Source organism: Bombina bombina, chromosome 4, assembly GCF_027579735.1.
Source record: "Bombina bombina isolate aBomBom1 chromosome 4, aBomBom1.pri, whole genome shotgun sequence".
Taxonomy (NCBI): domain Eukaryota; kingdom Metazoa; phylum Chordata; class Amphibia; order Anura; family Bombinatoridae; genus Bombina; species Bombina bombina.
The window spans coordinates 287516989-287535339 of record NC_069502.1 but is presented as its reverse complement, the minus strand read 5'-3'; the positions used below and the strand labels follow the sequence as shown (position 1 = coordinate 287535339).

Here is an 18351-nt window from a genome sequence, read left to right as displayed (position 1 = left end):
AAGGGTAGGGAGCTTCAGGGATTGTAAGAATGGGCCTATAGTTTCCGAAGGAACCTGTCTAATTGCCATCTCGTTTCTAATGTTATAGAGTTCAGAGTAGAACTTATTAAACTGTTGGCCAATCAGGGAGGAGAGTTTGAACGATTGTGCGCCATGTTTAATCTCATGGATACGAGAAGCATCTGTACGTTGCCTAATTTTGTTAGCCAGAAGAGAGTCCGCTTTATTGCTTTTGGAATACATGAGTTGTTTCAATCTAAGAAGGTTGGATTGGGTCCTATAGAATTCTAGTTGTCAAATGTGGCGCCTAATGTCTTTAATCTCCGATTTGTGTGCCGTAAAGTCAAGGGTCCGCCTTTGGATTTCGAGAGCCCGCAACCTACAATGAGCTTGGGATAGGGAAAGGCCTGCTTGTTTCTTAAGATGGGCCGGTTTGCGGATGAAAAGGCCTTGTACAGTAGCTTAAATGCTCCCCATAGTATATTATCGCTAATGTCAGGGGTATCATTTATATGGAGAGTAAAACAGATCTCCTTCCTAATCTCCTCCCTGAAAGGGATATCAGAAAGGAGATGGTGCGGTAGCCTCCATGGGCCTCTTGCCCTCATGGTGTGGTTAGAATCTATATCTAGGACAACAAGGTCGTGATCCGACCATAGGCAGGTATAGATGCTCGTGGAACAAACCAGGTCTAGGTCCGTAGGATGGCAGAAAAAGTAGTCTAATCTGGAAAATGTGGAATGTGGGTGGGAGAAGTGGGTGAAGTCTTTATCTAAGGGGTGTAGGGACCTCCAGACATCAAAATAATTAAACTGGGACATGAGGTCTCTGAATCTGCGGCTGACTGGGTCATGACTAGTAGGGGTTTTCTTGAGCAGGCTCGATTTCCTATCTAGCTTCCCATCCCACACCATGTTCAGATCACCTGCAAGAATTACCCTGCCCTGTTTAACCTTGTCCACTTGTAGGAGGATTTTTCGCAGAAACCTGGGTTGGAGTGAGTTCGGGAGGTAAATTGAAACCAGGGTGTATGTGACATGATCTAAATAGCATACAAGGATAAGGTATCTGGCCTGGGGGTCTCTGAGCACAAGAAGGGGCTCATAGACCACCCACTTGTGCACTAGGATAGCTACTCCTCTGGCTTTTTTAGTAAAGGAAGCCGCCTCGAAAACTGGGAAGTCCCTAGCCGTGTGTAAGGGGGGGGGAATCAGCCAGAAGATGCGTCTCCTGGAGGAAAGCCACATCCGCCGTATGATGGCGTAGGGAACGAGATAAGAGGCATCTCTTTCCCACAGTATTCAGGCCTCTGACATTATGGGTCAGGAACCTGAGGGGGGGCCATTCAGCACCTGTTTACAAAGGGAGAAAAACGGGGATTGAGAATTAGTTAGAGGGGTGAGGAAGGGGAATAGAGGGAAACAGGTGGAAATAGTCCACCTATGTGGGGCCCTGGAGTGGGCACCAAAAATTGGGGGGGAGCTAGTACAACCTGAAAAACAGTGGGGCTAGTGTGGGTAGCCCCGCTCTCTATAAGAAATTATACAATACAATAGACTAAAGAATGTTCGCACTCTAGTTAAGATTAGTTACATAAACGATAAACAGGTTAGCTAACAACATTTTAGTATGACAGTAACAACTAAATGTAGCTAAGGCTTGAGGCCTCTGGATGTGGTCAGGGGGGTTAGGTTTTGGGTGCTTCAGCCTTTGTTCCTTAAGAGTCCACTCTAAGGGCCGAAACCCGCAATCAAGAGCGGACCTCTTCCTGGTTCACCGGAGCCGCTTGGAGATCCCAATTGGCAAGAAGGGTACCCACCATAGAGGGCGAGGACACTATGTGGGTGTGATTGTCCTTTGTCATGATAAGTTTAGTGGGGAATCCCCACCTGTACTTGACACCCGCCTTCCTCAGTTGGGTGGTGATTGGGGCATAGAGCTTCCTTTGTTGTAGAGTATGAGAGGAGAGGTCCGGCAGGAGCTGTATATCTTTAAAGTTGTCAGGCAAGGTAGGTTTACTGTAGGCTGCTTGCATTAGCCTATCTTTAAAGGTAAAATGATGGAAGCACACTACCACGTCTCTTGGTCTGTCGGATTACACTGGGCCCGTCTCTTGGGCCCTTTCCATGGCATGCATGTTGCCCTCCAGAGGACCTAAGAAAGCGGTGAATAAGGAGATAAGGAATTCCTGTAGATTACCCGTAGCGACCGTCTCTGGGATGCCTCTGAACCGGACGTTGTTCCTCCTGGCTCTATCCTCCATGTCGGCTAACTTTAGCTCAAGCTGGGAGATTTGCTCTGCTAGACTTTCTGCATAAGACAACAGGTTCGAATGGTCTGTAGCAAGATCATCTTGTTGTCGTTCAAGGGAATGAACTCTATCACCAATTTCAGCAATGTCCTTTTTAAGTTCAGCTGAACTTCTCTGAATCTCAGTGGTAATAGATTTGGTCTGGGATGCAAGCAATTTTTGTAGAGTGCTCTCAGTAATGTAGTGGTTGAGGTGAGCAGCCGACTGGGAGCTCGACTGTGAACCCTCATCCTGCGACTCAGGGTCGCTAACTTCTTTTCTCACAGGGTTAGATTCCTTACGTGACTGAGAGAAATGATCTAGTACAGTCTTTTTCGAAGCCGCTGGAGTCTTGGAGTTTTTCCTGGAGGAATGTGACATAGCTGGTCTTGTAGGGGAGTCTGATGCTGAATCGTGGGACTACAGTGAGGCCCCACCCTGACCACTTATGTACAAAGAAGTTGTTAGAGCATAAAAAGAATTGCACAGAATAATACAAATTAACTAGGTTATCTTAAAAGCTGAACTATAACATTTAGTTAGAACATTGATAGCAAGTGATATACTGCAAGAGCGGGGCTAGCACAACCCTCAAATACAGATTAAACCTGGTACATGATGTTCAAACACATACATTGATTTAAAAAAAGGCCCAACTAATGGACCGACAGTAGGCAATTGTAATGGTCCCTAAGGGCCCCCACGCACCCCAGGGAAGAGGGGATACGACCAGTAGAAAGGGAAAAAGGAAAGTGGCAGTGACCAGCCCAGACAAGCTGGGCCGGAAAGGGGGAGGCGCAAGGGGGACCAAAGCAACCAATCCCTCTCTGTGGGACTCACAATCAGATTCAGATAGGGAAAGTGTGGTGAAAAAAAGAAAAGAGTAAGAAAAAACAGTGCTCTTGGGGAGAGGTTTGTAGTCTAGCAGGAAGCGAGGATGCAACCTCAAAGCTACAGTAAAGTTCTGGGTATGTCTCAATTCAAATAGAACTAAAGTGCTCCTTAGGGGACCCCAAGGGGAATTAAACAGGTGGTTTGGCCACCCTCCTGGGCTGCTTCCACAGATAGGGGTAGATATGAGGATTAAAGGATGTAAGGGGACTATGAGTGTGGGGGGTCCTAGTCTGAGTATAAGGGGGTAACAGATGTAGCAAGGCCCCCAAAAATACCAGGTAAACAGATGGTGCCTATAGGGGTTATAAGGGGTTGAGATTTTAGGGGGAAGAACCTATTAATGTAAGTTCAGTAGTGAGAATAGAACTTAGAGGACAGAATAAGAAAGGAAATAAATAAAAGAGCAAACAAACACTCCACTCTGAGCCTAAGCTGCAGAGGTACATATGCTGACGCAGCAGCCTAAAGATTGTAACCCATAAACTGAGCTCTAAGGTGCCCAAAGCAGCACAGTCCAGGCACGTCCATATGAATAGTCACCAGAGTAGGAGAATTAGGAGTATGTCCAGGCCCCAGGATAACGGTGCTGTCAGCAAAAAAAAAAAAAAAAGGGGGTCATGGTAATATTATACCAACTCAGGGCAGAGAACTTCCAAGTTAAGGGAGGCCTAGAAACAACAGTGCAGTCCTGGGAATTAAACCAGTAAAGTGAACCATTCGCTATGATGACAATATTATGGGTATGACAGTTCACAGGGAAGGTAAAGTGGTTTAAGTGGGCCTGCTTCCCCCAACAGTGAGAGTTCTGTAGAGTATATGCAGGGTATGCTCCTATAGGTCTGCTGGGTCCCAGGGGGTTAGTATGTGGAGGAACAAGGCCTTCTCTGCAAAGAGTTTTTAAATGCCCTGGCTGGCCCTGATGTATGCACTTTACTCTGAGGGGCAGATTGAGGTGAAGGGGGGGAAAACAAATCAAGTCTCCTCTCTGCTCAGGCCCAGGAACTGCAGGATGTGGGGGAGTGCAGGCTTACCAGTGTCCTGGATAGAAGTTGGTCTGTCGAGGAGCCGGCCCCTCGGGGCAGTGGATGATTAGTAGAGCAGCAGTACAGAGAGCCTCTCTGTACCTCACAGAGGCAGGCAGCCAGACCCGGACCTTGAATCAGTGGGGGAGAGATGGTCTCAGCTCCGGAGCGGAGCCCTGACCCTCCGGAGCTCTGAAGAGGCCAGTGCTGGGTGGGAAAGGAGGAGTCTTGCCTTGCGCGGCTACAAGTAGTGGAACTAGGTAAGAAGAAGCGGTCACTGGCCTCACATGGACACACTGCGCCACCACTGTGTAATCCCTGCCCCGGGCAAGATGGCGCCCGTTCGCGCCACTTCCAGACAGGCCCAGGGCAATATGAGGAAGTAAGTACCGGGTGCTCAGCAGTATCTCCTCGGCTAGGGGGTGGTAGTAGGCACCGGAGACGCAAAAAAAGTCCCTTCCAAGACCGGGTGCCAGCCCGAGGGGTGTCCTTTCCTCAGCTCCCTCTCTTAGGTAAAATTCACTCAGCAGCTGCAACCGGGACGTCTCCGGAGCGGAGCCCCAACCCTCCGGAGTCGCCGGTAGTGATTAGAGGTAGGATTAACCCTGTCAGGCCAGAGATAGGTAGAGGTTTTCAGCTGGAACGTCCGAGATCCTTGTAGTGCCGTAAGCCAGGTATAGGAGATCGCTAAGATGCAGCGTTCAGCAAGGGTTCCCCTCCGAAAAGGTGTTAGGAGGTGTTAGAGTCCTTAGGGAGTGAAATAAACTAGTCTCCCAGGTAGATTTCACCCAAAAAAGCACTTTTAATCAGCTTTCTAGATGGAGCTCACTAAAAACGCAGCCTCTCTGCTCAGGAGTTAGCTCCGCCCCCCATTTTTTGCCTTTTTATGCTCTATTGGGGTTGTGGATTTAGTTTCTCAGTGAAAAAAAGATGTTTCTTAGATCCCTCCTGTTACTGCTTTCTGTTGGATATTAGTTCCCAGGAGTAATAGATCATGGACTCTCACCACCTGTATGAAAGAAAACATAATTATTGAGCTTTTTCTTTCTTAAGCTATCCCACAAAATGACTTTAAATTGGGGGGGGGGGGGGATATCTAATTAAAGGGCCATTAAAGATGGTATAATTGCATTATCCACAAAGGCATTTATTTTCCCGAGAAGTTTCAAAGATTGTTTCTATTTCTTTCATGTAATTGGCAAGAGTCCATGAGCTTGTGACATATGGGATATACAATCCTACCAGGAGGGGCAAAGTTTCTCAAACCTCAAAATGCCTATAAATACACCCGTCACCACACCCACAATTCAGTGTTACAAACTTTGCCTCCTATGGAGGTGGTGAAGAAAGTTTGTGCAAAGATTTCTACGTTGATATGCACTTCTCAGCATTTTGAAGCCCGATTCCTCTCAGAGTACAGTGAATGTCAGAGGGATGTGAAGGGAGTATCACCTATTGAATGCAATGGTTTTCCTCGTAGGAGATCAATTTCATAGGTTCTCTGTTATCGGTCGTAGAGATTAATCTCCTACCTCCCTTATTCAGATCAACGATATACTCTCATATTCCATTACCTCTACTGATAACTCTTTCAGTACTGGTTTGGCTATCTGCTATATGTGGATGGGTGTCTTTGGTAAGTATGTTTTCATTACTTAAGACACTCTCAGCTATGGTTTGGCACTTTATGCATTAATATAAAGTTCTAAATATATGTATTGTACTTATATTTGCCATGAGTCAGGTTTATGTATATTTTCTTTTGCAGACTATCAGTTTCATATTTGGGGAAAAAAAAATCTTACCTGGGGTAATAGGCTCGCGAGGGCGCAAAATGCCAAAGTTTATTGTGTCATTTTTGGCACAAGAATTTTTTTGGCGCGAATGTACGTCCGATGACGCAAATTCGTCATTTCCGGTGTCTTAGTTGACGCCGAGTTCCTTGCACAAGTTTGCGTCTACAATGACGCAAGTGTGTCATTTCCGGATGTTGTTAGCGCCAAAAAAAAATTCAGTTTGCGTTGTGCATCATACTTGGCGCCAAACAATTTAATTATTTAAAACCCCATTCCTATATGCCTCTTGCCTTTTTCAGAGGGCTATGCTGTTTGCATTTTTTTCCCATTCCTGAAACTGCCATAGAAGGAAATTGATCATTTTGCTTTAAATGTTGTTTTTTCTCTTACATTTGCAAGATGTCTCAATCTGATCCTGTCTCAGAAACCACTGTTGGAACCCTGCTGCATGATAACAGTTCTACCAAAGCTAAGTGCATTTGTTGTAAATTTGTGGAGATTATGAGGCCCATTTATCAAGCTCTGAATGGAGCTTAAGGGCCGTGTTTCTGGCGAGCCTGCAGGCTCGCCAGAAATAGCAGTTATGAAGCAGCGGTTTAAAGACCGCTGCTCCATAACCCTGTCCGCCTGCTCTGAGCAGGCGGACAGAGATCGCCACAATTCAACCCGATCAAGTAAGATCGGGTTGATTGACACCTCCCTGCTGGCGGCCAATTGGCCGCGAGTCTGCAGGGGTTAGTGTTGCACCAGCAGCTCTTGTGAGCTGCTGGTGCAATGCTGAATACGGAGAGCATATTGCTCTACACATTCAGTGATGTCTGTCGGACCTGATCCGCACTGTCGGATCAGGTCCGACAGACATTTGATAAATGGGCCTCTATATTTCGAGCTGTGGTATGTAATAGTTGTCATGATTAGCTTTTACATGCAGAGAATGTGTCCATCAGTAATAGTACAATGCCTGTTGTTCCTTCAAAATCTAATGTACATGATATATATGTGAATATAAAAGATTTTATTACTGATGCGATTCAGAAGGCTTTGTCTGCCATCCCACCTTCTAATAAATGTAAAAGGTCTTTTAAAACTTCTCATAAAGTTGATGAAATTTCAAATGACCGAAAACATACTGAATGATTCTCCTCTGATGAGGATCTATCTGATTTAGAAGATCCTTCCTCAGATATTGACACTGACAAATCTACTAATTTATTTAAAATTGAGTATGTTTGTTGCTTGTTAAAAGAGGAGTTGATTACATTGGATATTGAGGAAACTAGTCCTTTTGATATTAAAACCAGTAAATGTTTAAATTCTGTTTATACACCTCCTATGGTTACTCCAGAGGTTTTTCCAGTTCCTGATGCTATTTGCTATTTCTAATATGATTTCCAAGGAATGGAATAGGCCTGGTACTTCTTTTATTCCTTCTTCAAGGTTTAAAAAATTGTATCCTTTGCCAGCAGTTAGATTGGAGTTTTGGGAAAAGATCCCCAAAGTTGATGGGGCTATTTCTACTCTTGCTAAAGGTACTACTATTCCTATGGAAGATAGTACTTCTTTTAAAGGCCCTTTAGATAGGAAACTTGAATCTTATCTAAGGAAAGCTTATTTATATTCTGGCTATCTTCTCAGGCCTGCCATTTCTATGGCTGATGTTGCAGCTGCATCAACTTTTTGGTTGGAAAGCTTAGCGCAACAGGAAATGGATCCTGATTTGTCTACCATTGTTCGCTTGCTTCAACATGCTAATCATTTTATCTGTTATGCCATTTTTTATATCATCAAAATTGATGTTAAATCTATGTCTTTAGCTATTTTAGCTAGAACAGCTTTGTGGCTCAAATATTGGAATGCTGACATGGCATCTAAGTCTAGATTACTATATCTTTCTTTCCAAGGTAATAAGTTATTTGGTTCTTAGTTGGATTCGATTATTTCAACTGTCACTGGGGGGAAGGGAGTTTTTTGCCTCAGGATAAAAGACTTAAGGGTAAATCTAAAGCTTCTAACCGTTTTTGTTCCTTTCAACAAAATAAGGAACAGAAACCTAATCCTTCCCCCAAAGAATCTGGTTCCAATTGGAAACCTTCTTCAAGTTGGAGTAAATCCAAACTATTTAAGAAATCAAAGCCAGCCCCCAAGTCTGCATGAAGGTGCAGCCCTCATTCCAGCTCAGCTGGTAGGGGGCAGATTAAGATTCTAGTTTTTCTTTCAAGAGTGATCTCCAAAATCATCATGGAACAATTGTTTGTGTTGGTGGTAGCTCCAGCATGGCCTCACAGGTTTTGGTATGCAGATCTTGCTTGGATGTCCAGTTGCCAACCTTGGCCACTTCCATTAAGGCCAGACCTTCTGTCTCAAGGTCCATTTTTCCATCAGGATCTCAAATCATTAAATTTGAAGGTATGGAAATTGAACGCCTAGTGCTTAGTCATAGTGGTTTCTATGACTCAGTAATTAATACTATGTTACAGGCTCTTAAATCTGTTTCTAGGAAGATTTATTATCGAGTTTGGAAGATTTATATTTCATGGTGTTCTTCTCATAAATTCTCCTGGCATTCTTTTAGAATTCCTAGAATTTTACAGTTTCTTCAGGATTGATTGGATAAGGGTTTTTCTGCAAGTTCCTTGAAGGGACAAATCTCTGTACTTTCTGTTTTAATTCACAGGAAGATTGCTAAGCTTCTTGATATCATTAAATCAATCTCTCCTCCTTGGAGTCTTAATTTGGTGTTGAAGGCTTTACAGGCTCCTCCGTTTGAGCCTATGCATTCTTTGGACATTAAACTACTTTCTTGGAAAGTGTTGTTCCTTTTGGCCATCTCTTCTGCTAGAAGAGTTTCCGAATGATCTGCTCTTTCTTGTGAATCTCCTTTTTTGATTTTCCATCAGGATAAGGCAGTTTTGCGGACTTTATTTAAATTTCTACCTAAGGTTGTGAATTCTAACAACATTAATAGAGAAATTGTTGTCCCTTCTTTGTGTCCTAATCCTAAGAATTCTTTGGAGAGATCCTTACATTCTTTAGATGTGGTAAGAGCTTTGAAATATTATGTTGAAGCTACTTAAGATTTCAGGAAGACTTCTAGTCTATTTGTTATCTTTTCTGGTTCTAGGAAAGGTCAGAAGGCTTCTGCCATTTCCATAGCATCTTGGTTAAAGCTTTTGATTCATCAGGCTTATTTGGAGTTGGGTTAGGCCCCACCTTAGAGAATTACAGCTCATTCTACTAGATCAGTCTCCACTTTGTGGGCTTTTAAGAATGAAGCTTCAGTTGATCAGATTTGCAAAGCAGTAACTTGGTCTTCTTTTCATACATTTACTAAATTCTACCGTTTTTATGTATTTGTTTCCTCGGAAGCAGTTTTTGGTAGAAAAGTTCTTCAGGCAGCTGTTTCAGTTTGATTCTTCTGCTTATGTTTAAGTTTTTTCTTTTTTCATTATGAGAATAAACTTATATTTTGGGATGTGGATTAATTTTTTTCAGTGCAAAATGGCTGTTATTATTTTATCCCTCCCTCTCTAGTGACTCTTTTGTGGAGTTCCACATCTTGGGTATTACTATACCATACGTCCCTAGCTCATGGACTCTTGCCAATTACATGAAAGAAAACATAATTTATGTAAGAACTTACCTGATAAGTTCATTTCTTTCCTATTGGCAAGACCCACCCTTTTTATGGTGGTTATGATTTGTTTGTATAAAGCACAATTATTTCCAAATTCCTTTGTTGATGCTTTTTACTCCTTTCTTTATCACCCCACTACTTGGCTATTCATTAAATTAAATTGTGGGTGTGGTGAGGGGTGTATTTATAGTCATTTTGAGGTTTGGGAAACTTTGCCCCTCCTGGTAGGATTGTATATCCCATACGTCACTAACTCATGGACTCTTGCCAATATGAAAGAAATTAATTTATCAGGTAAGTTCTTACATAAATTATGTTTTCCCTGCTACTGTATCATGTAGCAGCAATAAGCCAAATAGAGACTCCAATGTATATACTGTGAACCCTTGGACATGCTTAGTAGGAGCTGGTGCCTCAGAAAGTGTGCATACAAAAAGACAGCACAAATTGATTATGTAAGTAAATTAGGAAGTTGTTGAAAACTGTGTGCTCCATTTTAATCAAGAAAAATTAAATTTGACTTTCATGTGCCTTTAGGTAAAGCATGCAAAGCATGAGCAAAAACTTTGACATTTCAAGGAACAAGAAACTAACGGCTAGATTACGAGTTTGGCGTTAGCCTTAAAAAGCAGCGTTAAGGGGTCCTAACGCTGCTTTTTAACACCCGCTGGTATTACAAGTTTGGCAGGTACAGGTGTACCACTCACTTTTCTTCCATGACTTTGCCATATTGCAAATCCCCTTACGTCAATTGCGTATCCTATCTTTTTAATGGGATTTTCCTAACGCCGGTATTACAAGTCTTGGAAGAAGTGAGCGGTACAGCCTCTACCTCCAAGACCCCTACCGCATTTAAAAGTCAGTAGTTAAGAGTTTTATGGGCTAACGCCGGAAAATAAAGCTCTTAACTAAAGTGCTACAAAGTACACTAACACCAATAAACTACCTATTAACCCCTAAACCGAGGCCCCCTCACATCGCAAACACTAAAATAAAAAAATGTAACCCCTAATCTGCCGACCGGACATCGCCGCCACCTACATTATACCTATGAACCCCTAATCTGCTGCCCCTAACATCGCCGACACCTACATTATAGTTATTAACCCCTAATCTGCTGCCCCCAAAGTCGCCGCCACCTACCTACAATTATTAACCCCTAATCTGCCGCCCAAAATGTCGCCGCTACTATATTAAATGTATTAACCCCTAAACCTAAGTCTAACCCTAACCCTAACACCCCCCTAATTTAAATCTATTTATAATAAATCTAAATAAAATTACTATAATTAAATAAATTATTCCTATTTAAAACTAAATACTTACCTATAAAATAAACCCTAATATAGCTACATAATAACTAATAGTTACATTGTAGCAATTTTAGGATTTATTTTTATTTTACAGGCAACTTTGTATTTATTTTAACTAGGCACAATAGTTATTAAATAGTTATTAACTATTTAATAACTACCTAGATAAAATAAATACAAATATACCTGTAAAATAAACCCTAACCTAAGTTACAATTACACCTAACACTACTCTATTATTAAACTAATTACCTAAACTACCTACAATTAAATACAATTAAATTAAATAAACTAAATTACGGAAAAAAAAACACTAAATTACAGAAAATAAAAAAGAAATTACAATATTTTAAACTAATTACACCTAATCTAATCCCCCTAATAAAATAAAAAAAGCCCCCCAAAATAATAAAATTCCCTACCCTACGCTAAATTACAAATAGCCCTTAAAAGGGCCTTTTTGCGGGGCATTGCCCCAAAGTAATCACCTCTTTTACCAGCCCTTAAAAGGGCTTTTTTGTGGGGCATTGCCCCAAAGTAATGAGCTCTTTTAAGACCTCCAACGTAGAACATCCTCCTTGACCGATGACTAGACGACGAATGACGGTTCCTTTAAATGACGTCATCCAAGATGGCGTCCCTCGAATTCCAGGATTCTATCAGCCAATCGGAATTAAGGTAGGAAAAATCAGATTGGCTGATCCAATCAACCAATCGGATTGACCTCGCATTCTATTGGCTGCTCTGATCAGCCAATAGAATGCGAGGTCAATCCGATTGGCTGATTAGATCAGCCAATCGGATTTTTCGTACCTTAATTCTGGATTCCGGAATTAATCAGATTTTTCCTACCTTATGGTTAGACTTAGGTTTAGGGGTTAATACATTTAATATAGTAGAGGTGACGTTGGGGGCAGAAGATTAGGGGTTAATAATTGTAGGTAGGTGGCGACGATGTTAGGGACAGCAGATTAGGGGTTAATAACAAATTTTATAGTGTTTGCGAGGCGGGAGTGCAGCGGTTTAGGGGTTAATACATTTATTATAGTGGCAGCGATGTCCGGTTGGCAGATTAGGGGTTAATAATTGTAGGTAGGTGGCGGCGACGTTGGGGGCGTTAGATTAAGGGTTAATAAATATAATGTAGGTGTCGGCGATGTTAGGGGCAGCAGATTAGGGGTTCATAGGTATAATGTAGGTGGCGGGGGTGTCCGGAGCAGCATATTATTGGTTAATAATATAATGCAGGTGGCGAGGATGTCAGGGGCAGCAGATTAGGGGTTAATAAGTGTAAGGTTAGGGGTGTTTAGACTCGGGGTTCATGTTAGGGTGTTAGGTGTAGACTTAGAAAGTATTTTCCCATAGGAAACAATGAGGCTGCGTTAGGAGCTTTACGCTGCTTTTTTGCAGGTGTTGTTTTTTTTCAGCCATCTCAGCCCCATTGTTTCCTATGGGGAGATCGTGCACGAGCATGTTTTAGCCAGCTTACCGCTACCGTAAGCAACGCTGGTATTACAGTGAGAAGTGGCGCTAAATTTGCTCAACGCTCGCTTTTCCGAGACTAACGCAGCCATTCAGAAAACTTGTAATACCAGCATTGTTTAAAAAAAGGCTTGTTAGCAACGCAAGTTTTTACCGACAAAACTCGTAATCTAGCAGTAACTTTTTTTAATGATTTAGAAATAAATAAAAACTCTCCAATTTATTTTGTTATCAAATGTATTTCATTCTCATGGTTTTCTTTGTTTGGGAGCATACCTAGGTAGGTAGCATGACTCTGGAGCACTGTATGGCAGCAGTTTTGACCTCTGAACACTAGATGGCAACAGTGTTTGCACAATGTATAAAATTGTTAAAAGTATTCTTGCAAAATTGCTGCTAAATAGTCCTTCAGGCACATGTACAATACCAACCCAGCTGTGCTCTTCAACAAAAGGTGCCAAGAAGTCAATTTTATATGAGAAGTAAATTTGAAAGTTGTTGTTTTATGCACTGAATCATAAAAAGTAAAATTTAGGGGTTTTGTCCCTTTAAAAAGACTGTGTAAACAGTGAAGAAAAGCTTCTCTTTTATAACAGCCCCAAAATCATGTGAAAGCTGCTAGAAAGTGTTGTCTAAAGCAACGTTTTACCCCAAGACCCAGTGCTATGATACCACATACCTTTGGGACCCAATGTTTATACATTTTTAAGAAATGAACAACATGATAGCTGCAATTTTTCGCAAAGAGACTAAAATATGTGCATGCTTTATTCCTGATTGTAGTCAAATCTGAAAGTGTTGTAAAATGTAATAACACACACTCTCATACAACACACACACACCACACGCTCATACAACACACACAAACACACTCTCATACAACACACATTTTTATGTAACACACACACTCTCATAAGACACACACATTTTCATATAACACACCCCATACACTCTCTTACAACACACACATACACACACACTTTCATATAACACACACACACACTTTCATATTACACATATACCACACACACACACACACAATACACATACCACACACACCACACACACACTCATACAACACACACACACACACTCATACAACACACTCCCCACACACTCTCATACACAACACACGCACAGCACACACACAATCTCATACAATACACCATACACACTACTACAACACACACACAAGTCGTGACCCAGTACACATGGTGTTGTGACCCAGTAATGGGTCCCGATCCGTGGTTTGAAGAACCCTGGTCTAAAGAGCTGTAAAAGCCCTGTTGAATGTTTCCTATACAAGGTATTGATGTGTTACTTGGGCACAAATGTATTAGAAAGTAAATGATCACAAAAAAAACCCACAAAAAGCCATGCAATGCAATTCACACTCAAATTCTGATGGTTTAGAATCAGGGACAACGTTTGCAAAATACTCTCAATGTACCTTAAAAATCCATTGAAATCCTCACATATTGTGAACAAAATGATTAAAAAACTATTATTATTATACTATTAATATATCTGCTATTTTCTAAGCAGTCTTGTCAGTATTGCGAAGTCCATAAAAGAATTTTATAAAGGCAAATCTTACCTTGTGAACTGTTTATCTAGCTATACAGAGTTCTGAATGTGAAGGAGAGACACATACATTGGCCTCTATTTATCAAGCCGTCAACCGCAAATACGCTGGAATTCCGCAGCGTATTTGTGGCGAGCCTGATTCGCCTTAATTATCAAACCCTACAGACCGGCAAAAGTAGAATATAGTGACGTAACATACGATCCGCCGGTCTCAGTCTGACACAGATCGATGCTTACGTCACTACAGATGTTCCGAACGCAAGTTCAGCACTATCTGACTACTTTTGAAAGTTATCAAATTCCTACCAGGTACACTCGTCACTTTTCCGGCCCAGCGTACCTGGTTTTCAATCCGCCGCCCTGGAGACGGCAGATGCCATAGGAATCAATGGGAGTCTGAAAGCAGCGAAAGCTTATGTTCGCTGCTGCCCGATATCCCTTTGATTTCTATGGGAAATGTCTACACCTAACACCCTAACATGTACCCCGAGTCTAAACACCAATAATCTGCCCCCCCTACACCGCCGCCACTAAATAAAGTGTTTAACCCCTAAACCGCCGCTCCAAGAGCCCACCGTCACCTACATTATACTTATTAACCCCTAATCTGCCCCCCTTATACCGCCAAAACTCTAATAAATGTATTAACCCATAAACCGCTGCTCCCGGAGCCCACCGCAACTCTAATAAAGTGTTTGACCCCTAATCTGCCGCCCTCTACACCGCCGCCACCTACATTATATGTATTAACCCCTAATCTGCCCCCCCTACACCGCCGCCACTTACCTACATTTATTAACCCCTAATCTGCCGCCCCCAACGTCGCAGACACTATATTAAATTTATTAACCCCTAAACCTAAGTCTAACCCTAACCCTAACACCCCCTAACTTAAATATAATTTAAATACATCTAAATAAAATTACTATAATTAAATAAATTATTCCTATTTAAAACTAAATACTTACCTATAAAATAAACCCTAAGCTAGCTACAATATAACTAATAGTTACATTGTAGCTAGCTTAGGGTTTATTTTTATTTTACAGGCAACTTTGTATTTATTTTAACTAGGTACAATAGTTATTAAATAGTTATTAACTATTTAATAACTTCCTAGTTAAAATAAATACAAATATACCTGTAAAATAAAACCTAACCTAAGTTACAGTTACACCTAACACTACACTATAATTAAATAAATTCCCTAAACTAAAAAAAACCCACTAAATTACAGAAAATAATAAAATAATTAAAAAAAAATTAAACTAATTACACCTAATCTAATCCCCCTAACAAAATAAAAAAGCCCCGCAAAATAATAAAAAGCCCTACCCTATACTAAATTACAAATAGCCCTTAAAAGGGCCTTTTGCGGGGCATTGCCCCAAAGTAATCAGCTCTATTACCTGTAAAAAAAAAGTACAATACCCCCCAACATTAAAACCCACCACCCACACACCCAACCCTACTCTAAAACCCACCCAATCCCCCATTAAAAAAACCTAACACTAACCCCCTGAAGATCACCCTACCTTGAGACGTCTTCACCCAACCGGGCCGAAGTCCTTAACGAAGCCGGGCAGAAGTCTTCATCCAGACGGCAGAAGTCTTCATCCAGACGGCATCTTCTATCTTCATCCATCCGGAGCGGAGCGGGTCCATCTTCAAGACATCCGATGCGGAGCATCCTTCCAGGCCGACGACTACCAGGCAAATGAATATTCCTTTAAATGACGTCATCCAAGATGGCGTCCCTTGAATTCCCATTGGCTGATAGAATTCTATAAGCCAATCGGTATTAAGGTAGGAAAAATCCTATTGGCTGATGCAATCAGCCAATAGGATTGAGCTTGCATTCTATCGGCTGTTCCAATCAGCCAATAGAATGCAAGCTCAATCCTATTGGCTGGTTTTTTTAAGGGGGGATTCGGTGGGTTTTAGAGTAGGGTTGGGTTTGTGGGTAGTGGGTTTTAATGTTGGGGTGGTATTTTATTTATTTTTTACAGGTAAAAGAGCTGATTACTTTGGGGCAATGCCCCGCAAAAAGCCCTTTTAAGGGCTATTTGTAATTCAGTATAGGGTAGGGATTTTTATTATTTTGGGGGGCTTTTTTATTTTATTAGGGGGATTAGATTAGGTGTAATTAGTTTAAAATTCTTGTAATTATTTTATTATTTTCTGTAATTTATTGTTTGTTTGTTTTTTGTACTTTAGTTAATTTTATTTAATTGTAATTAATTTATTTTAATTTAGGTAATTAAGTTAATTATAGTGTAGTGTTAGGTGTAATTTTAACTTAGGTTAGGTTTTATTTTACAGGTACATTTGTATTTATTTTAACTAGGAAGTTATTAAATAGTTAATAACTATTTAATAACTATTGTACCTAGTTAAAATAAATACAAAGTTGCCTGTAAAATAAAAATAAATCCTAAAATAGCTACAATGTAACTATTAGTTATATTGTAGCTATCTTAGGGTTTATTTTATAGGTAAGTATTTATTTTTAAATAGGTATAATTTATTTAATGATAGGAATATTTATTTAGATTAATTTAAATTATATTTAAGTTAGGGGGTGTTAGGGTTAGACTTAGGTTCAGGGGTTAATAAATTTAATATAGTGGCGGCGACGTTGGGGGCGGCAGATTAGGGGTTAATAAATTTAATGTAGGTGGCGGCGGTGTAGGGGGGGCGAATTAGGGGTTAATAAATTTAATGTAGTTGGCGGCGGGGTCCATGAGTGGCGGTTTAGGGGTTAAATATTTTCTTTAGTTGCGGCGGGGTCCGGGAGTGGCGGTTTAGGGGTTAATACATATAATGTAGGTGGCGGTGGGCTATGGGAGCGGCGGTTTAGGGGTTAATAACTTTATTTAGGTGCGGTGGGCTCCGGGAGCGGCGGTTTAGGGGGTAAACAGTATAGTATAGTGTGGGTGTTTAGTGACAGGGTACCAAGGAAAGCTGCGAACAAGCCGAAGAGCAGCGAGATCGATGACTGTTAGTTAACAACAGTCCGCTGCTCATTGCCCCGTACTTGGTGCGCGGCTTTTTGACAGCTTTCTTGATAATTTTGGAGAACGTATTCAGGTCCGCGGCAGCAATGTTAGGCGATCTTAGGCGAGCGTATTGGTGCCGGCGAATGCAGGTAAGTTGACAGGTTGATAAATAGAGGCCATTGACATAAATGGGCTCCATTTAAGAAGCCTTTATAGCACCTGAAGACAGCTGCTTCTTAACTCATTAGGCCAACTGTTAAATGGCATGTCCCAATCTCGCCAGACTTTTCCAACCAGGGAGATTGACTGCCCCATGCTCGCATTTGATTGGATGCATGTGAGCAGGGGTGGGGTTTCACACTTCACAGTGTGCAATGATAAATGCAGGCAGCGTATTGTTGCCCGCTAGACTCGATTCTCAGTCGACAGGGGCAGACATGTCTGCCCCTGTCTGTCTGGCCCATGATGCTCAAAAAAGCCCCCAAATTGTTGTATTATTTCTCTCCATGCTGGCGCAATTTGATCATCAGGCCCAAGTTAGACAATAACAAGAAGCATATGTGTGTAGCCACCAATCACCAGCTAGCTCTCGGTAGTACATTACTGGCCCTTCCAACAATGATCCCAAGTATACCTCAAATTCCCCCAAGGCTTGGTTGCAGAAGAAGGTATGTATGCAAAAAAAATGTTTTTTTAGAGATTAGTACCAATAAAATACAATGTTCTGAAATGTATCCTGGTTTTAGGTTAAATTATCTTGTTCCCACCATTACGTTTCAGGTATTTAAATGATCTCGTATTTATAGCAGAATATTTTCAATAAACATGTGTCCTATGCGACACAATTGATGGCAATATTACTTTTACTAAAAAAACAAATAATTGTACCTCACAATGGGAAATCAATGATGTACTTTATGTAAAAAAAAAACATTTTTCTTTTAGAGATTGACACCAATGAAACACCATGTTCTGAAATTTATTCTGGATCTGCAGCTGAATCTGAAAATGAGGTTAAAGCTGTTACTTCATACATTCGTGATAAACTCACCTCTTTCAAAGCTTATATCAGTTTTCACTCCTGTGGACAGATGTTAATGTACCCTTATGGATATACAGAAAAAGAAGCACCAAATAATGACAAACTGGTATGTAGAAAAGCACAAATATATTGAATAAATGTGAAGTAACTGACTTTAGTTGGGACAGGGGTATGTTACCTCCATCCAAATGTTATTTGGAATACCTGTCTGGGGTGACTGTGGCCCAAATTACAAGTAGAGCACTATTGATAGAGCAGGGTGTTATATCAATATCGCTGGACCAAGCTAAAA

The 18351-nt window shown here is 41.2% G+C and overlaps 1 protein-coding gene across 1 annotated transcript in view; it reads left to right on the top strand.

Moving 5' to 3' along the window:
• Positions 1 to 18351, top strand: part of LOC128656215 (mast cell carboxypeptidase A-like) — a 173551-nt gene that overhangs the window by 92631 nt on the left and 62569 nt on the right. The window contains exon 9 of the mRNA XM_053710003.1: positions 17963 to 18165. Coding sequence (XP_053565978.1) covers positions 17963 to 18165 — 203 coding nt within the window. The remainder of the gene's footprint in view (positions 1 to 17962; positions 18166 to 18351) is intronic.